General features: G+C 44.9%; 3 protein-coding genes across 6 annotated transcripts; 1 reads left to right on the plus strand and 2 right to left on the minus strand.

The window, feature by feature from the left end:
• The first annotated feature begins 2,121 nt into the window (after positions 1-2,121).
• On the plus strand, positions 2,122-13,634 carry herc4 (HECT and RLD domain containing E3 ubiquitin protein ligase 4). 3 transcript variants are annotated; one of them, XM_084461513.1, is made up of 24 exons: positions 2,122-2,252; positions 3,514-3,771; positions 3,900-4,059; positions 4,242-4,318; positions 4,425-4,646; positions 4,921-5,012; positions 5,726-5,856; positions 6,928-7,073; positions 7,255-7,331; positions 7,900-8,015; positions 8,128-8,187; positions 8,480-8,591; positions 8,683-8,872; positions 9,083-9,255; positions 9,389-9,508; positions 10,196-10,294; positions 10,566-10,733; positions 11,208-11,351; positions 11,890-12,056; positions 12,178-12,244; positions 12,352-12,434; positions 12,539-12,722; positions 12,818-12,920; positions 13,004-13,634. In XM_084461513.1, the coding sequence occupies exons 2-24, from the start codon at positions 3,531-3,533 to the stop codon at positions 13,210-13,212; spliced, it is 3,141 nt and encodes a 1,046-aa protein (XP_084317639.1). In that variant the 5' UTR covers positions 2,122-2,252; positions 3,514-3,530; the 3' UTR covers positions 13,213-13,634. The 3 variants fall into 3 exon arrangements, with proteins under 3 accessions (XP_084317639.1, XP_084317640.1, XP_084317641.1); XM_084461514.1 differs by lacking the exon at positions 2,122-2,252 and adding an exon at positions 2,515-2,581; XM_084461515.1 differs by lacking the exon at positions 2,122-2,252 and adding an exon at positions 2,650-2,786.
• Positions 13,635-13,884: 250 nt separating this feature from the next.
• cox5b2 (cytochrome c oxidase subunit 5B2) lies at positions 13,885-16,809 on the minus strand. 2 transcript variants are annotated; one of them, XM_084456798.1, is made up of 5 exons: positions 16,679-16,809; positions 14,970-15,040; positions 14,637-14,736; positions 14,203-14,319; positions 14,020-14,047 (listed from the first exon to the last, which is right to left on the minus strand). In XM_084456798.1, the coding sequence occupies exons 1-4, from the start codon at positions 16,776-16,778 to the stop codon at positions 14,207-14,209; spliced, it is 384 nt and encodes a 127-aa protein (XP_084312924.1). In that variant the 5' UTR covers positions 16,779-16,809; the 3' UTR covers positions 14,020-14,047; positions 14,203-14,206. The 2 variants fall into 2 exon arrangements, with proteins under 2 accessions (XP_084312923.1, XP_084312924.1); XM_084456797.1 differs by having other exon boundaries at positions 13,885-14,319.
• Positions 16,810-17,202: 393 nt separating this feature from the next.
• On the minus strand, positions 17,203-18,834 carry dnajc12 (DnaJ (Hsp40) homolog, subfamily C, member 12). Its single transcript, XM_084451064.1, has 5 exons — positions 18,694-18,834; positions 18,401-18,479; positions 17,940-18,079; positions 17,697-17,832; positions 17,203-17,543 (listed from the first exon to the last, which is right to left on the minus strand). The coding sequence occupies exons 1-5, from the start codon at positions 18,769-18,771 to the stop codon at positions 17,461-17,463; spliced, it is 516 nt and encodes a 171-aa protein (XP_084307190.1). The 5' UTR covers positions 18,772-18,834; the 3' UTR covers positions 17,203-17,460.
• Between the last annotated feature and the right edge of the window lie 349 nt (positions 18,835-19,183).

A 19,183-nucleotide genomic window follows, 5' to 3' on the forward strand; every position in this document is an offset into this window, starting at 1 on the left:
TGTTTATTTATATAAAATAATATTGGAAATAGATACAGCAAATAATGAATATGCTACTCACCTCTTTCAGGCCATTTGAAAAGCAGATAATTATGAAGACAAGACCGATGATAATCTGAAGAGAGACAAAGAAACAAAGATACCTCTATAAATGGTGAATGTTATAACAAGGAGCTACTGTATGTAGGCATATATATAAAAACTACAGTAATCGAAACCTGTATTCTTTATACAGTAGCTGTTCACAAGAGAAGTGTTCAGATCAAGATCAGATCACAGATCAAGCTTGAATCAAGATCAAGATCAAGAGTTAAATATTAGACTATAAAGCATTTTTCAGTCTAGGATTTATCCATGGTAATTTCCTGGATCAGGACAGACCCTGAGTTTACTCACCCCTAACATGTACAACATAGGTCTCTCTCTGGGGTTCACGTTTCCTGTGAGTTGTCTGTTGGGTGGTAGGCTACCGTAGGGCTACTGCTCAAATGTCTGCTGCCTTAAAATGTCTTTGTGAGACTAGTGACAATGACAAACTATGAAACTTGCATCAGTTGTATGAAGTACCTGTAATTCAGGTTTAGAGGAATTCAGTCAGTGGGTTGCGCTCCAGAACAGCGTGGTCATGCCAGTATACATGTAAATAAACACGTGACGCCCCTCCCCCTCCCTGCCACTTCCTCGGTATTGTTTTCCTTGCAGGGGAGTCCGGGTGGGCGGAGCTGGGAGGGTCGTCAGGCCGGAGGGGACACACCTGGGTTGGGGTGATCAGTGGGTATCTGCTGCCCAGGGGCAGATCTCTCTCCCTGCCCCAGGACAGGTTTTGTTGTCCCCCACCCTGCGACAGCCGAAGGGGGTGGTTTTGGGGGGCTTTAAGATGTGTTTTGGCATTAGTCAGTCCGTCGGGGGTAGTACCAAAATCCACCACAAGAGGGGTGCTTTTTCAATTCATTTTTCCATTGACAAGAACATTTAGATTTTTACAACAAAAACTATGCTTGGTGTCTCAGTATAGTCTAGTAAAAGTGTACTCGGGAAACGCATGTACTTTCTACATCCACAGACAGCAGAGCTTGAGGTGTTTAGTAGTGCTAGATTTGTATTTCAACATTCATTATACTTGTGCAGAGCTCCCGTCAGGCCAAAATGTGTCCGTTCAAGTATAAAGAAGTATACTAACAGTATACTTGAATAAACTTATTTTGGTAAGGGTTATAAAATATGTTGTTAAGGTTGTGACAACGTCAAACAGTTGAGTTATGTGTGAAGCCATGAAAGCATCTTTAATTATTTAATTTTTTAAATCAGAGGCTAGCCTATTAGCCTACTATAATACAATATGCCTACTATTATCAATCAGATCATTTTAGCGATCAAATGGGGTATTTAACCAAGCCATGGTATAGACATAAATTATAAAAAAAAATTATATCTTGGTCGACACAGAAAAGTTAGTAGAATGCCTTAAACGGCAAATACTTGGAGACAAACTTTATTGATTCTGGTGATCATAGTTGATTTTCAATCACAATCCGAATTATGAAAATATTTTTCTTAAATTCCATTGTTGACTTTGACTGGAGGAATGGAGCAATTTCGAAAATTTGAAAGAAGGTGAAATACTGTTTGAAATTCTCACACTTGGTAGATTATTAATGTAAAAACACTCACAAGTTTTTTGTTTTGATAACTTCACCGAAATGGTTTCTTAGTGAATATTAGAAAATCTATGGGAGTTTACATTGAAACTCCTCTCCCTCCCCATACCATACAATATCCCACAAGAATGAAACTATACCATACAATATCCCACAAGAATGAAACCATACCATACAATATCCCACAAGAATGAAACTATACCATACAATATCCCACAAGAATGAAACTATACCATACAATATCCCACAAGAATGAAACTATACCATACAATATCCCACAAGAATGAAACTATACCATACAATATCCCACAAGAATAAAACCAAAAAAGTCTGGCATCGCGAGACTACCTCAGTCTGTCATCGCGAGACTACCTCACGGTGTAAACTCCTGAGAAGGGAAACTCCGCCTCGAGGGGCATGGGGAAACCGGGCTACTCCGTGATACAAATCGAGGTACCCTAGTCTAGACTAGAACATGACCGTGGGTTCGCGTGTGTTCTGGATGGTTCTGTGTGATTCTGTGTGAAAGCACCATGGAGGTATAATATAGAGAGCACACTACTCTCCAAGCAGCTGCTGTTCCCTAGTGACCAGGTAAGAGTAGCCTGCTAACAAGCTAACAAGCTAACTAGCTAGCGTAACTAGCCTGCTAACAAGCTAGCCTAACTAGCCTGCTAACAAGCTAGCCTAACTAGCCTGCTAACAAGCTAACTAGCCTGCTAACAAGCTAACTAGCCTGCTAACAAGCTAGCCTAACTAGCCTGCTAACAAGCTAACAAGCTAACTAGCCTGCTAACAAGCTAGCCTGCTAACAAGCTAGCCTAAGCTAAGCTAACTAGCCTGGACATCAAAACAACAACGCCCAGCCCACCTGAATGTGGCCTCATCTCCTCAGCTAGCTCCCTCGTACTGGCTAGCAACAGGTAAGCTGAGTCCAATCAGACTCATGCTGTGTGGTAGAGGCTAACAGATAGATTAGCTCGTTTAGCTTGCTGCTTAACTAGCTACATGAATAGCATTAGTTAACTGAGCTAACGGTAGTTTATGTCACGTGGCTGGACAGATGGATGTGGATCAGGATAACTGTAGTTAGTTAGCTAACGTTAGCGAGCTAGTAAAGCTAGCTGGGTAAGTGGTCATGTCCAGCCTTGTTTACTAGAACATGTGAAGTCCCTTAGCTAGACACCCACTCTGCTGGTGAACAGCTGGTCCACATGATGATGACGGTCCGGGCTTTATCAGCTTGTGCTGTGTGGAGGCTAGACCTGGTCCAGGTCTGTGTGGAGGCTAGACCTGGTCCAGGTCTGTGTGGAGGCCAGCTTGTGCTGTGTGGAGGCTAGCTTGTGCTGGGTGGAGGCTAGACCTGGTCCAGGTCTGTGTGGAGGCCAGCCTGGTCCAGGTCTGTGTGGAGGCCAGCTGGTCAGTCAGTGACTAACCCTAGTAGCCTACAGCAGCTAACATGTTTATATAAGACGTAAAACATGACATGCTTTCCCCTGTAAAAGACTAAGCACCCAGGCCGAATCACACGTCAGTAGTTCTTTTGACTCCCAAGATTTAGATTTATTCAAACGAAAAGAGGAGATCTAAACCTTGAAGTGGAGAGCCACAGTTTAAAATAGACTTGTTTTGCCCCCCAAGTCATTTCAGCACACAGCCCACGATGAGGTCATATTCTGGAAAGTACCAGCTAAGCTAGCTGCTACTTTGGTGTAACACAGTGATGAGGCCATTTTAGAAAGACTCTGCTGCCACTTGCAGGTGTCAGCAATGATGCAGTCCATGAAACATGACTACTATGTATGTATATTATATTATATATATATATAAATGTTTTTTCTTCATTCATTTACAGGAACCCCAGCCCTGTGCATGGGGCCATATGCAATGCTGTGTTGGGGCAATGCTTCCTTTGGTCAGCTGGGCTTAGGAGGGATCGATGAGGAGATTGTGGTGGAGCCACGGAGATGTGACTTCTTCCATGGGAAGCAGGTGTGTGACGTCGGCTGTGGCCGAAGGCACACCACGTTTCTCCTGGGGGACGGGACGGTGTACACCTGCGGCTGCAACGACCTCGGGCAGCTGGGACATGACAAGTCTCGGAAGAAGCCAGGTAAGGACAACACACACGACACCGATTTGCACCTTATGAACAAATCTGTTTCTGTTTCACAAACAAAACAGTTGATTTGAACAGATAGTCATTGCATAAACATCTGAAATGTTTTTTTTCTCCTTTAGAGCAGGTTATGGCGCTAGATGTGCAGAACATTGTGGCAGTGTCTTGTGGAGAAGCCCACACACTCGCTTTAAATGACAAAGGACAACTATTTTCATGGGGCTTGGGCTCGGATGGACAACTGGGCCTTAACAACTTTGAAGAATGTGTCCGTGTGCCTAGGTAAGTCCTGGAAGAATAACTTGCCTACTCATGAAGAATGTTAGTAGATGCGATGCAGGAAATGACATGTATGGGCACGACGCTCATTTGCATTTTACCGTAGAAACTCCTCCCCCAAAAGTGCAGCAACTTCACTTCACTGTTCTGGTTTTCTTCCTTCCTCCCGTTTCCTTTCACACCAGAAACATCAAGAGTTTATCAGATGTTCAAATCGCTCAGGTAGCCTGTGGGTATCGTCACTCCCACGCGCTCTCCAGGGGTAAGGAGGAGAAATACAACAGCATTATTCATCAAACTACACTTGTTCCCTCATGTTTTTGAAATATCTGATGACTGTTTAAAACACTCTTTTGGGTGGGGGTCAGGAGGCCAGGTCTTTTCTTGGGGACAAAATCGATATGGACAACTAGGACTGGGAATGGATGGACAAGGCATCTCCACTCCCCAAGTCATTCAGTCTTTACAGGGGATCCCGTTCGCCCAGATATCAGCAGGGGGCGCTCACAGCTTCGCCCTCACTCTCTCTGGGGCCGTGTTCGGCTGGGGGCGCAACAAGTTCGGCCAACTGGGCCTCAATGACAACAACGGTGAGACGGGACAAACTACGTCCCTCACACATCACCTTCCTGGGACTGCTGCTCATTCTGCAGACAGGTTCTTGGTGTGCACTTTGGTAGCTCTGATACTTCTGGTAGTGATTAGTTTGATTTGAATCTAGAAGTGTATCTATAAATATCACATTTTCAAGTAACCAAAACATGTAGCCAAAATCTGTCTGGAGGAATCAACTATAGTCAAACTACTTTGAGTGAACGATCACTTTAAGGATACTATTGATAAAGAAAAGAGAATTTCTTTCAGATCGATATTTCCCAGCCCTGCTGAAGTCCCTTAGGTCACAGAGGGTGATTCACATCTCTTGTGGTGAGGATCACACAGCGGCACTAACCAAGGTAACTTCAACTTCACTCCCAAGTCTCACAGATAGGATTTGAAATCGAGGGAGGGATATTATTTGACCCCTGTACGTTAGTATATGTAGAATGCGTGCTGTGCGTTAGTGCAGTTAATTTTTTACCAATGCAAATTACATTTCGCTTTGTATATAAAAACGATGCTTGGTGTCTCAGTAAAAGTATAGTCCGTTCTACTCAGGAGCCCGTCTACTTTCTAAATACTGAGTTCAGAGCTTAATGTGTTGAGTATTTTTTATATATTTTTTATTTTATTGGTTTATTTGTCAGGGACAATGCACATTAATAGACAATAAATCGTGGGTACAATAAATCATAAATGAGCCAGAATTAGCCAAGAGGCTAGTTTGCATTGGCTAAACCAGAGGTCTTTAACACACAGCCTATGGGGGGAAAAGGAGGAACGAACAAATCGTTGAATCTCTGGTTTGAAAAGGCGAATCTGATTCGACTCTCAATTCAGAGTTGGGTGTGGCCCTACCGCTAACACATTTAACAACTGTACATGCTGACGATATGCATCATGGGTGGGGGACGACATGTTCACTGGGCACTTGTTTGTTCTTTGTACTCCACATGGTACGTTATAAACACCATTTACACTGAACACACGGTATGTTATAAACACCATTTATTACCATTTGCAAACATTTAAATGTAAAACATATTTTTGTGTCTTTGGTTACTTATAGGAAGGAGGCGTGTTTACCTTCGGAGCAGGCGGATACGGCCAGCTGGGACACAACACTACAAACCATGAGATCAATCCCAGGAAAGTGTTTGAGCTCATGGGAAATGTAGTCACACAGATAGCCTGTGGGAGGTGAGAACATGTTCATATTGGGGCTGACTACTCATTGGGTTTCTGCAGGACCAACATCAGTTCTTTTGTGATTAAAGAACACGATATGCTAGCAAAAAACGATGGTGAAAAGAACAAAGGTTATAGTTAACGAAAACTAACTAAAAAACGAAAACTAAAAGTTAAAGGCCCTACGAGGAGTTTAGGGACGCGGAAGTGTTTTCCGCCCAAAAAGACCACATTTCCCATGAGCCTCTCCGCGTAAACCTTAGTTCCCTGAGCCGGGTGTTTTTAAGACGGAACGACGAGGTAATTACAGGTCTTACTAGTAACGCTACTTTTGACAATATATAACGGTCATATTTAAATTATTCTTCATCTTGTTGGCGCTGTAGGCTACTGCAGTAAACCGCTTCGTCATTCCAAGGAAGTTCTGGACGACCCGACCACAAAATAATAATCTAAAAATAAACTACATACAAGAAACGACATTTGTCGAAAATGGACACATAAACAAGTGTGGTTAATGTAGATTCACCCACATTAAAATGAGACTGTTTCGTAACCAAAAATAAACTCCTTGGGGTACCTTTAACTGAAATAAAAATAAAAACTAGGCTTTACAAAAAAATGATAACTAACTAAAACTATATTGTGTGTTTACAAAACTAAAATAAAATTATAGAGAAAATGTCCTTAGTTTTAGTCTTTTTCATTTAATACATAAGCCTAGTATTTTGGGTGGATATGAAATCTATCCTCCTCTGCACCCCTGCGCAGGAGTAACCTGACGTGGGACGGATGGTTTGTTTCACACAGAGTGAAACAACATGAGCTTGTGAGATCAGGATAGTCTTATGAGGCTAGTGCAGAAAAAAAGAAAAACTAAACTAAAACTAAGCATTTTCGAAAACTAAACTAAACTAGCAAACCCGCTTTAAAAACGAATTAAAGCTAAAATTGAAAACAAAGTTAAAACGATATAAAAAATAAAAACGAATGAAAAAAGCAAAACTATTATACCCTTGAAAAGAGCATGTGTGTGTGTTCCCCCCTCTAAGGCGTGTGTGTGTGTGTGTTCACCCCTCTAAGGCAGCACACGCTGGCGTTCGTCCCGTCCTCGGGGAAGATCGATGCGTTTGGGCTCGGAGGGAACGGCCAGCTGGGCACGTGCTCCACCTACAACAGGAAGAGCCCGGCTACGGTGAAAGGGCCCTGGTCGGCCCCCAACGGCCCAGGTTAGAGACGGCATGGATGACCTCCGGGACCGCTCCCCCAGCCAGGTCAAGGATCAGGAGGTCATTGGTGTCCATCTCACCGTGATCAAACATCATCATCTCATGATCATTGCATTGTGTATCAGAACGTATATGATTACAGTACAGCGTTTATAGACTGGGTCACACCCTTGTGTTGTAGACACGCAGGACGGCTGCTATGTGAAGAGGATCCATGCTGGAGGAGACCACAGCTTTGCCCACTACCACACTACCAATGTAAGGACCACATCTCCTCACCGGGACACACAATGGGGAATGCACATGCATGATTATTACTATTATTATTTTATAAAGTAAACAGACCCGTGTTGCTCAGATTGCCTGAATGGATGATTACATCCGTGTCCGTCCGGCAAAATCTTGTCTGTCCAGCAAGTCATCTTAACTTTTTAATCTGGATTATAAAGCCTCATTTGAACCCCCAGGTGTGTGGTGATGTGTGGTTCTTGGTTGTGGCCCCCCAGGTGTGTGGTTCTTGGTTGTGGCCCCCCAGGCGTGTGGTGATGTGTGGTTCTTGGTTGTGGCCCCCCAGGTGTGTGGTGATGTGTGGTTCTTGGTTGTGGCCCCCCAGGTGTGTGGTGATGTGTGGTTCTTGGTTGTGGCCCCCCAGGTGTGTGGTGATGTGTGGTTCTTGGTTGTGGCCCCCCAGGCGTGTGGTGATGTGTGGTTCTTGGTTGTGGCCCCCCAGGTGTGTGGTTCTTGGTTGTGGCCCCCCAGGTGTGTGGTTCTTGGTTGTGGCCCCCCAGGTGTGTGGTGATGTGTGGTTCTTGGTTGTGGCCCCCAGGTGTGTGGTGATGTGAGGCCCTCAGACCGGCGCAGGCAGGTAAAGGTCGTGACCCCGGAGCTCATAGAGAGCTGGTTCTGCCCGACGCAAGGCCGACTCCCACCTGAGATCTCCAAGTAACGCTCTCCCTCTACAACAACACGCATCTATGGATTCATTATGTAAAGCTGTTCTTCAAATTCATGCGAAGGAATCAAACTAATGGTTTCTGTCTGACCTTCCTTGCAGTGACATTGACCTTGTGTTCTCCTCGGCAAGCTGCCTGAACGGGAGCTTCCTGTCTGAGAGGTAATCTGATGTCAGGACCATATTAGTCATGGGATTCATATTAGTCATGGGATAAACCATCCCAGTGTAATACAGGGGTGCAGACTTGTCACCTTTAGGTGAAAATAGCCGTTTTTAATCCAAAGTAGGTCATTTGTTTGATCTGTGTATGTATGGGTTTGCGTGTTTGTCACCTGTAATATTGCTATTGCTTTGGCAGAGCAAGTCTATGTGGAATCATTATTGTTTTACATGGATTTTAACCTTGGAGTTGTGTTATTGAATCACTGAAGTGAGTGTGTGTTCTGCACAGCCATCCTGATCATTATAACACCAGCGGTAAATACCCCGGGGTGGATATGAACACGGCTCGCCTCCTGTTCCACAGACTGGTTCAACACGACTACCCAGGAATAACCCAGCAGGTGAGTTCTCAAGACTATGCACTATATCTTCACTACGTTTCTCATTCCCCCTCATCTAAGCATGTGTTCTGGTCCTGTCTCCCTGGGGTAGATTGCGGCCAGCTTGGAGAAGAATCTGATTCCCCGACTGAGCAGCTCTCCTCCAGACATCGAGGCTCTGAGACTCTACCTCACGCTGCCAGAGTGTCCTCTCCTCAGTGACCCCAACACCTACGTGACCCTGGCCCTCCCCTTCGCCAAAGCTCTGCTCAGCCTGAAAGAGGCGCCGCTCAAAGTACTAGGTGAGAAAATTCCGCCCAGTCAACAAAATGTGCAGCCTGCCCACATGAATTCAATTAGCATGCGGCCATATTGCCGGTTCAAAAGAGGATTTATAATCCAGTAAATCCACAGTGATCAATAATCCCTCAGACTGTATGTCTGAGTTTCTTTGCGCACAAAGTGTCATGTAAATCGTGTTTGCTGGCCTGTGCCCGTCTGTTGGGATTCAGGTAACTGGTGGTCCAGGTTTGAGTCGACGGACTTCCAGAGGCTGGTGGAGCTGTACAAGGAGGTGGTGGTCTACCTCCTCCAGATGCATAAGGTGGGAATCCCCCAATCAGAGCAGAGGGTCTTCACCTGCTTCCTGGACACCTCCCTCAAACTCCTGGAGATCCTGCATGCTGTGAGTACTCAGACCGCATCCAAGTCCGTCTCCTGACCCTGCTGACCTCGCTGACCTTACATGTGTCCTTTGATATGGTCCCAACTGACATCAGATAACATTTGATATGAGCAGTGTTTTATTTGTGTTGTAGGTGAATGAGAGAGCTGGACATATCATACAGTACGACAAGTTTTACATTCATGAGCTGGATGAGCTCATAGACATCAAGAATGACTACATCACCTGGATCCAGCAGCAGATGTATCCCGTGGTGAGTGCGGTTGCCATGGTGTTATGTTCTGTAAATTCTGTCACTATTAATGATCCATATAAATAAGAGGAGCATCAATCTGTCTATGAGGAATAGGGACTATATCTTTCAAAGTTAAAAGTGAGTTTGTTTTGGACCACATTATATTTTGGTGAAAGAGCATTCCAGGTCCAGTGTGGGCCGGTGTGAGATTGTGACGGTATAATAAAGTCTGTTCCCGCTGGATGAGGAAGTGAGCAGGAGCCGGGGTGTCACACCGGAAGGGCGTTTCTCCGCGCCGGTCACCAAGCCATTCTGCTCCTCTGGACTTTATTCACACACATTCACTCGCGGGAAAAAATTATATAATAGACCAGACGCCGAAACTTTTGCTGTAGAGCGTAAGCCTTGCGTTGCCTTGACAAAAATACCACAGTTTCACAGGGCGGAGGGGGGTTGGGGTGGGGGGGGATCTAGGGAGAAAACAAACGTCTCATGCCATCGGAGCGGTACGACGGGGAATATTAGTGGTTTTGGAAGCGTCACTTCTTCACTTCTACATGGTGAAGCCCTAAACCAGCCCAGCCTCATCTCTTCATCATGAGCGCTCCTGCTTCTGTCCCCAGGGTCACGACGGCGCCGTCACGCTGTGCTGCTACCCGTTTGTGCTCATCTCTCCATCATGACCGCTCCTGCTTCTGTCCCCAGGGTCACGACGGCGCCGTCACGCTGTGCTGCTACCCGTTTGTGTTCGATGCCCAGGCCAAGACCACGCTGCTCCAGACCGACGCCGTCATACAGATGCAGGTGAACAGGAAAGAATTATGAGCATTTTAATAAAGAATTCATTCATTCATTCATTCATAACTTTTATTTAGGCTCGGAAAATAATTGAGGGTGACCAAGCCCTCATTTGCAATGTAACAGTAAAAAATAAATAAAATACAGAATATTTTTGGTGTTGTGTTCAAAATGAGCTTAAAAACCATATTTATGCATCTGTTGTTGTATCCAGCGACTTTAACCTTTAACCCATTGAGGTCTGATCTTGTGGTTCTGGTCTTCCTGTGTTTCTCAGTTTGCAGTGGACCAGGCGCAGCGGCAGAACTTCAGCTCCATGTTCCTGCCGGTGGGGGAGTCGGTCAACCCCTGTCTCATCCTCATCGCCCGGAGGGACAACATCGTAGGAGACACCATGGAGGTGCTCAGGAAGTCCAAAAACGTGGACTACAAGAAACCCCTCAAGGTCTGCTGCTGTTGCACCTGCCATCACTGTCACTGCTATCTGTTTATTTTCAAAGCCATTGTTGGTAAACTTCCCCCTTGCATCTCGTCTCTGTTGGCACCTACCAGACCACAGGTGATCTTTGAGATTGTAATCTTGTGATTTCCACAGGTGATCTTTGAGATTGTGATCTTGTGATTTCCACAGGAGATCTTTGAGATTGTGATCTTGTGATGTCCACAGGTGATCTTTGAGATTGTAATCTTGTGATTTCCACAGGTGATCTTTGAGATTGTGATCTTGTGATTTCCACAGGTGATCTTTGAGATTGTGATCTTGTGATTTCCACAGGTGATCTTTGAGATTGTGATCTTGTGATTTCCACAGGTGATCTTTGAGATTGTGATCTTGTGATTTCCACAGGTGATCTTTGAGATTGTGATCTTGTGATTTCCACAGGTGATCTTTGAGATTGTGATCTTGTGATTTCCACAGGTGATCTTTGTTGGCGAGGAGGCGGTGGACGCCGGCGGCGTGCGTAAGGAGTTCTTCCTCCTGATCATGAGGGAGCTGCTGGACCCCAAGTACGGCATGTTCCGCTACTACGACCAGTCCAGGCTCATATGGTTTGCAAACAAGGTATATTCATTTACATTTACGGCTATATGCAATTCCACTGTGCTACTCAAGCCCAACTTTATGAAGAATGATATAAAAGCACGATTAAAGTATTTCTGGTGTACATACAGGTGCATCTCGGAAAATTAGAATATTGTGAAGAGTTCCATTATTTTCCGTAATTTAATTCAAAAAGTGAAACTTTTATATATTATAGATTCATTACACATGTAGTGAAATATTTCAAGGCTGATTGCCTCCATGTTGCTCCACGTTGATGCAGTAGTTTGTGTAAAAGGAGCCCCGACCAAGTATTGAGTGTATAAATGAACATACTGAACATACTGTACAATCATAAAGATTAAAACAAAAAGGCTTGAAATATTTCACTTTGTGTAATGGATCTAGAATACATGAAAGTTTCCCTTTTTGAATTAAACTACGGAAAATAATGAACTTTTTCACAATATTAAAACATTTTTGGGATGCATCTGTACAATTAGGTAAAAACTGAATTTCTGTGTCATTTTTCGTCCCCACGTGGACATGTCCCTCCCAGACCTTTGAGGACATCGACTTGTTCCACCTCATCGGCGTCATCTGTGGGCTGGCCATCTACAACCTCACCATCGTGGAGCTCCACTTCCCAGTGGCTCTTTACAAGAAGCTCCTGAAGAGGAGCCCCACGCTGGACGACCTGAAGGAGCTGATGCCTGATGTGGGGAGGTCAGGGGTCACCGGAGGTTTCCCTTCTAGCAACTCCAAACTCAGGAGAGGTCACTGCACCATCACGGGCGGCTTGGGTCACTCTCTAAACACATGATATACATGTTCCCCTTTCATTCAGGAGTTTACAACAATTGCTGGACTACACAGAGGATGATGTTGAGGAGACGTTCTACTTGAATTTCACCGTAAGTTTGAATGATTGAAGAAGAAAAACAGTTGTAATGTCTTTACTAGAGATGACTGTAGGTGCTAGAGATGACTGTAGGTGCTCAAGTCTTATAACTGGTTTCAGGTTACTGAGGAGAACTTTGGTGCCACCGAGGTGCTGGAACTCATTCCCAACGGCATGGATATTTGCGTGAACAATTCAAACAGGTAACGGCCTAATTCTTAATGATGTATGAACCACAGGTTGGTATTTGTCAGTTATGGCAGTTAATTTCTCCTGAATGTGTTCATACGGGGGCGGATTCTTTCAGGCAGGAGTTTGTGAACGCGTATGTGGACTACATCTTCAACCGCTCGGTGGCTTCGCTCTTCGACTCCTTCTTTGCGGGGTTCCACAAAGTGTGTGGCGGGAAGGTTCTGGAGCTGTTCCAGCCCAACGAGCTGCAGGCCATGGTCATCGGCAACACCAACTACGACTGGAAAGAGCTGGAAAAGGTGTGAGAAGGTCCCAATTTCTGTTGATCTCATCAGTAACGTTTGGGTAAGGAGTTGTCCTGTAAGGGCTTTTGTTTGTGCTTTTTCCTCTCCAGAGCACAGAGTACAAGGGAGAGTACTGGTCAGAGCATCCGACCATCAGGTTCTTCTGGGAGGTGTTCCACCACCTTCCTCTGGAAAAGAAGAAGCAGTTTCTCTGTAAGCAGTGCAGTCTTCCTCTGCTAGCTTTGAGGTGTAAATTTTAACTTTGGGATGAAGGGGCTAATTTGGGTCATCTTCAGTGTTCCTCACAGGAAGCGATCGCATCCCAATCCTGGGCATGAAAAGCCTGAGGCTGGTGATCCAGCCCACCGGGGGGGGGGAGCACTACCTGCCCGTTGCTCACACCTGCTTCAACCTGCTGGACCTGCCCAAGTACAGCCGACAGGAGAACCTGCGCGACAAGCTTCTCCAGGCCATAGACCACAATCAAGGCTTCAACCTGGCCTAACGGCACAGAAAACCACGTGACAGACTGTTAATGTGACAGGGGTGACAGTGAACAAACTTAAGTGTTTTAAGGGGAGCAAAGGCTTCAACAGAATGCTTGATGCTGGCATTTTGAATTTCAAGACTTTTTGGGTTTGATGAAAATAAGTACCTGGGTTGTACTTCCTTTTCCCCCACAGCATCACGTTCTGAAACCACGATCTGATCCCAGATCGAGCCACATTGTTTTATATCTCTTGTAGATATATACTTTTTCATATTTGGATATAAACTAGTGTAAAGAAACCAAAGCACTGGTGTTTACTTTGAACCGTTGAGCTCAGATGGTGAAAGTTAGCACTCTTCATGGTTGTCATGAATCTTCTGCCATGTTTTTCTTAATGAAAATACAATATGAACATGTATGAGAGTTGACTTAGATGTTCAGTGAATTTACATGGCTTCAAGCCTTAAAACTAGCCCCAAATAAAACTTACTTACAGCTATTCATATTGTGTGTATGACTTAGTGTAGAGGTAACATTGTAACTGTTGAATCAGCCCTATTTGAGAAACCATACCAGAATGAAAAGTGATTTCCATTAGTGCTTCTGACCCTACTATTAACAATACAGTACTGATGTTTTACCATAATCCCAAGACATTACAAGTTAAAAGGAATGAGGACAAGGAAGTTCTATGATCACACAACTCGGGTAAATAGTATTTTAATGGTACTGTATAAACGATATATTCATCAATGAACCGCACACATTGTTCTGGGAGTGAGGCGAGTGCGCGGCGCCCTGGTGCAGTGGTCCGGCGCCGGGCTCAGTGGGACCGTCTCAGTGGGCTGGTCTCAGTGGGACCGTCTCAGTGGGACCGTCTCAGTGGGACCGTCTCAGTGGGACCGTCTCAGTGGGCTGGTCGTCTCAGTGGGACCGTCTCAGTGGGACCGTCTCAGTGGGACCGTCTCAGTGGGACCGTCTCAGTGGGGACCGTCTCAGTGGGACCGTCTCAGTGGGGCAGCTCGTGGTGGATCAGCTGGTAGTGGGACCCGCATGACGGACAGCGCTGGGCGTTCCCTTCGTGAAGCCAGAACCACACTACGGCCGTGTTGTCCTCCTCACCTGTGGGACACAGAGAAACAGCACTCTTACTGTGAAACACAGGGAAACAGCACTCTAACTGTGAAACACAGGGAAACAGCACTCTTACTGTGAAACACAGGGAAACAGCACTCTTACTGTGAAACACAGGGAAACAGCACTCTTACTGTGAAACACAGGGAAACAGCACTCTTACTTTGAAACACAGGGAAACAGCACTCTTACTGTGAAACGTTTATTTCTACTTTGTACATGAAACCCTTTAGAAGACAGCTTTTTTATTTGTTCAGTATAAAGCGGACATGTGCAAATGAACTGCTTGTCGATTTGCCACTTACATAGGCAGCCAACCAGCCTCTTGTTCCCGATGCCTGGGACAATGTGAGGGTCTTCCTTGGTTCCTGCGTAATGTTTGGGTTTCAGGATGCTGTAAGGGTCCTGGGGATTTGAAAGGGGGAATGTAATGCAAAGTGTGACCCACTGCACAGCCTTTGTAATAATGTTTAAAGCAAAAGGAGCCCAACTTTATTTTTAAATCAATCTCCCAAATTACCATCCAATTATTATTTAAAATATAGTGCTACTACCATTATACTTCAAATACAAAGGAACTGAATATACCATGTTTTGGTAATGGTAATAATGGTAGGATACTCTCTGGGTCTCACTACCTTTCCCTTCTTCAGGGCCTGAAGGGCGCGTCTCTCCAGACCAGTCGCCTGTTCCTCGTCCGTGGGAATCCCTGGAAGGATATGTCCGGGTGACACAAGCCAACATACTCCATTTCAACTATTGTCATATTGTTGTTGCATCTTTGCAAATATATATTGCTACATTATACATGTAGGCTACTCTTAACGCAGCGCAAGTGTCACGGATATATTAGATGTGACAAACCGCACGTCGCCTAGCCCACACCTCCATGTTCACTAGCCCACACCTCCATGTTCACTAGCCCACACCTCCATGTTCACTAGCCCACACCTCCATGTTCACTACACCTCCATGTTCACTAGCCCACACCTCCATGTTCACTAGCCCACACCTCCATGTTCACTAGCCCACACCATGTTCACTAGCCTACACCTCCATGTTCACTAGCCCACACCTCCATGTTCACTAGCCCACACCTCCATGTTCACTACACCTCCATGTTCACTAGCCCACACCTCCATGTTCACTAGCCCACACCTCCATGTTCACTACACCTCCATGTTCACTACACCTCCATGTTCACTAGCCCACACCTCCATGTTCACTAGCCCACACCTCCATGTTCACTAGCCCACACCTCCATGTTCACTAGCCCACCTCCATGTTCACTAGCCCACACCTCCATGTTCACTAGCCCACACCTCCATGTTCACTAGCCCACACCATGTTCACTAGCCTACACCTCCATGTTCACTAGCCCACACCTCCATGTTCACTAGCCCACACCTCCATGTTCACTACACCTCCATGTTCACTAGCCTACACCTCCATGTTCACTAGCCCACACCTCCATGTTCACTACACCTCCATGTTCACTAGCCCACACCTCCATGTTCACTAGCCTACACCTCCATGTTCACTAGCCCACACCTCCATGTTCACTAGCCCACACCTCCATGTTCACTAGCCCACACCTCCATGTTCACTAGCCCACACCTCCATGTTCACTAGCCTACACCTCCATGTTCACTAGCCTACACCTCCATGTTCACTAGCCCACACCTCCATGTTCACTAGCCTACACCTCCATGTTCACTAGCCCACACCTCCATGTTCACTAGCCCACACCTCCATGTTCACTAGCCCACACCTCCATGTTCACTAGCCCACACCTCCATGTTCACTAGCCTACACCTCCATGTTCACTAGCCTACACCTCCATGTTCACTAGCCCACACCTCCATGTTCACTAGCCCACACCTCCATGTTCACTACACCTCCATGTTCACTAGCCCACACCTCCATGTTCACTAGCCCACACCTCCATGTTCAGAAACCTTGGCACGACTTCAGCGCTACGGTGCCAAAAGAGGTGGGTCTATCAACGGGCCTTCCACGGGCTCAAATCCAAATGACCTTGATTAGTTAAAAACTTTGGGTGTCTTTGTATTTTTAAGATAATTCCATGTTATGACTACGCCTGTTAATCCACGTCGACCGATTTGTTTCGTTATGATGGTGCGTCATGACATCTCCCTATACGCAATAGCCTACGATTACAATATAGGCAAATCACGACGCTGTATCATAACTGCATAAAACAGGTGGGCTAGACTACATGCTAACAGTCTACTCAGTACAGTAGGCTAGTTTATTTATGCCTTCTCAACTCTGGTTTGTGATATCTATTTCTCATCATGACCTAGACCTATTTATAACAACCTACCTTTCAGAGTGGCCATAGCGCGCTGCAGTGGTCTTGCTGAAACATTGGATCTTGTTAGTTGCAATGAGGCACAAGTTCGAAGAAGTAATCTTCCTGCCATTATGAACTCGCGTTCGTTTACTGCTCCAGTCCCGGCGCAATCTGGTGGCCTTAAATAACCCCCACAGGTCCGGTCATCTGACGGACAGACCCAAGGGTCCACTAGCAACTCTGAAGGATTGACCAATGAAGGGTGAGTCACACGAGCAGGTGCGCACTTCTCTGTGTTGCTTTCAGATAAAGGCACGTAACATTTATCATCAGACTGTTCTAAAAGACAGTAGTTCGGATTTCGGCTTCCTTACTTTGACAACAAATAGAGTCAGCATATGCCATTTATTACAGCTGTGACAAAGTTACAACACACCCAATGCAGTACACAGCGTACAAAATACTCAACAAACGGGCATGCTAGGCCTATAAGGTACATCCATAGCACGACATCAAAGTTCCTTTCATTCGGTTTTACATCACTGGTGCATACCTTCTAAACACTGAAAAAAACTACTCGAAGTCATAAATAATATATCTGGGTATTTTCATTTTTTTTCTCAAGAAAGCGTATTGGTCACAACAATGTAGCGTAATAACAGTTTAATGGAAAGTTAAAATATATATTACATATAATGTATTTAATGTGATGACATGACCCTATGACTTCATTTCCCACTGGGCACCAAAGGAGTCCACAAAGACACAGACACAACAAATACTGAAGCTTTTAGTACTAAGAGTTATTAGTGTTAGATTTCATAATTTCTGAATTTACGCAGAAGGCTGGAAGGTGAATCGGAAGTCCAGCGGAAGCGGCGATGGCAGTAGTCACCTGAGACATGGGGACATTATGTTTGTTACAGGTACAATAAGAACTTTACAATATATTTCCAGAATTTGTGGGACCCTAGTGTTTATACGTAGCCTAGTAATCAACTATTTAATTTATTGACTCTGTGTGTATTTCAATCTCATCAACACTCACTCGGGTCTGGCGCTGCAGGTGCGGATATCTCTGCTGACTGCTGCGTGGAGTCTGCCTCTTCAGAATGAACAGGGAATGCTGCTTTTGAGTCCTCCAACATGGGCTCCTTCTTGGTCCTTACAGCCCAGTGCATTGACTAGAAATAGTTTTTTTTGCATAGTATAAATCAAAGCAGGCATTTTTGAGCATCACTTGTCATCCGATCTGTGCTATAATGGTTAAGGGGCGTGTAAAACAACCCACCGTTTTTACAGCGTCATTCAGGGCTTGCCAGTCATGGAATGATATGGTGACCCCGCTCCGTCTCCACAAGTCATAATTCTTTCTGCTGCTCTCATTGCACAAGACTTCCTTGGCTTCCTTCAACTTCTGAAAACCTTCCACTATAACAACATGACTCAGTGAACAGGTAGTGGTTAATGTAGGCTACAGTAGGCTATAGGCCTAGAACAGTCTTAAATTAACAATAAAAACATTCACTTAAACGTGACATGCTCTGGAAACAGGGACTAAATTGTTTTAAAAACATTGTAAACCTTTTTGGTTTAATTATGCATTCACCTGTAATAGTATATATATATATATATTCTATCGACTGTATTGAGTTTTTCTATTGATTTTTTGCCTCGTTATAATCAGCATTTTAGGATGCCTCACATGAACTCACTGAAGAAGGGTTAGGGTTAGGAAACAGAACAGATTACCTGCTCCTGGGTTGTCTGGGTGTTTATCTGGATGGCACTCCAAGGCTCTGATCCTGTATTCATTCACTATCTGTTCCATCTAAAATAAAAACACTTTCAGTTTTTAAATGAAATCAGAAAGTTTCAGGAACAGATGAAATTACATGTCACTCAGGCTATTGCTGGTCCGTTAGCTGTGTATCACGTTATCTTACAGATGAGTAAGCAAGCAGACGTAGTAGCAGATCAACAGGTAATATGTTTGCTACTGTAGCTCGTTTAAAACAAGCAGGGAAAATACAATATTTTCTTACCGATGATAATTCATCACATCCTAACAACCCATAATAATCCTCCAGGTCCACAGGTTTACTGTACAAAATGCTCTCCATTTTGAGACGAAAACAAGATAGAGTCCAGATGTAGGCCTATTAGTAAGAACAGTTTTAAAGGCCGCACGTTTTGGAATCAAGGTCTCCCCGGAAGGGCGGATTTTTCTTTTGGTGAATTGAAGCCTTGAAAAAGGGAACCTCATTCAGTCCGGGCTGCCCAGAAGAACACATGATGCGTAGATAATCATCCCACTGACGTGCGTGTGCGCGCTTTTCCTTTTAACATCGTAACGTTAGTATGACGTGTGCATTCAATCGTTTCACATCAAAACAAAAATGTTCACCACATGACATATTTTGTTATGGTTGACGTCATCGCGTACGGCAGCGGTACTCCGGCAGCAACTACAGCAGAAACACGTTTCGAATCCCCGGGCCACCCCGCGGTGCAGCCAATTGCCACAGAGTTCAT

The sequence above is a fragment of the Borostomias antarcticus genome (assembly GCF_949987555.1).
Source record: "Borostomias antarcticus genome assembly, chromosome: 2".
In the NCBI taxonomy this organism is placed as follows: Eukaryota; Metazoa; Chordata; class Actinopteri; order Stomiiformes; family Stomiidae; genus Borostomias; species Borostomias antarcticus.

What these genes read in the sequence shown, in the direction of transcription:
- herc4 (XM_084461513.1), top strand. Translation starts at nt 3,531, where the DNA reads ATGGGGCCATATGCAATGCTGTGTTGGGGCAATGCTTCCTTTGGTCAG. An exon ending in ACCCAGGAATAACCCAGCAG is followed by an intron (nt 8,592 to 8,682) that starts GTGAGTTCTCAA and finishes TCCCTGGGGTAG; the next exon opens with ATTGCGGCCAGCTTGGAGAA. An exon ending in ACGCCGTCATACAGATGCAG is followed by an intron (nt 10,295 to 10,565) that starts GTGAACAGGAAA and finishes TGTGTTTCTCAG; the next exon opens with TTTGCAGTGGACCAGGCGCA.
- cox5b2 (XM_084456797.1), bottom strand. Translation starts at nt 16,778, where the DNA reads ATGGCAGGAAGATTACTTCTTCGAACTTGTGCCTCATTGCAACTAACA. An exon ending in AGGCCCTGAAGAAGGGAAAG is followed by an intron (nt 14,737 to 14,969) that starts GTAGTGAGACCC and finishes TCAAATCCCCAG; the next exon opens with GACCCTTACAGCATCCTGAA. An exon ending in GAGGCTGGTTGGCTGCCTAT is followed by an intron (nt 14,320 to 14,636) that starts GTAAGTGGCAAA and finishes TGTGTCCCACAG; the next exon opens with GTGAGGAGGACAACACGGCC.
- dnajc12 (XM_084451064.1), bottom strand. Translation starts at nt 18,771, where the DNA reads ATGGAGAGCATTTTGTACAGTAAACCTGTGGACCTGGAGGATTATTAT. An exon ending in GATGTGATGAATTATCATCG is followed by an intron (nt 18,480 to 18,693) that starts GTAAGAAAATAT and finishes TTTTTATTTTAG; the next exon opens with ATGGAACAGATAGTGAATGA. An exon ending in CCCAGACAACCCAGGAGCAG is followed by an intron (nt 18,080 to 18,400) that starts GTAATCTGTTCT and finishes ATGTTGTTATAG; the next exon opens with TGGAAGGTTTTCAGAAGTTG.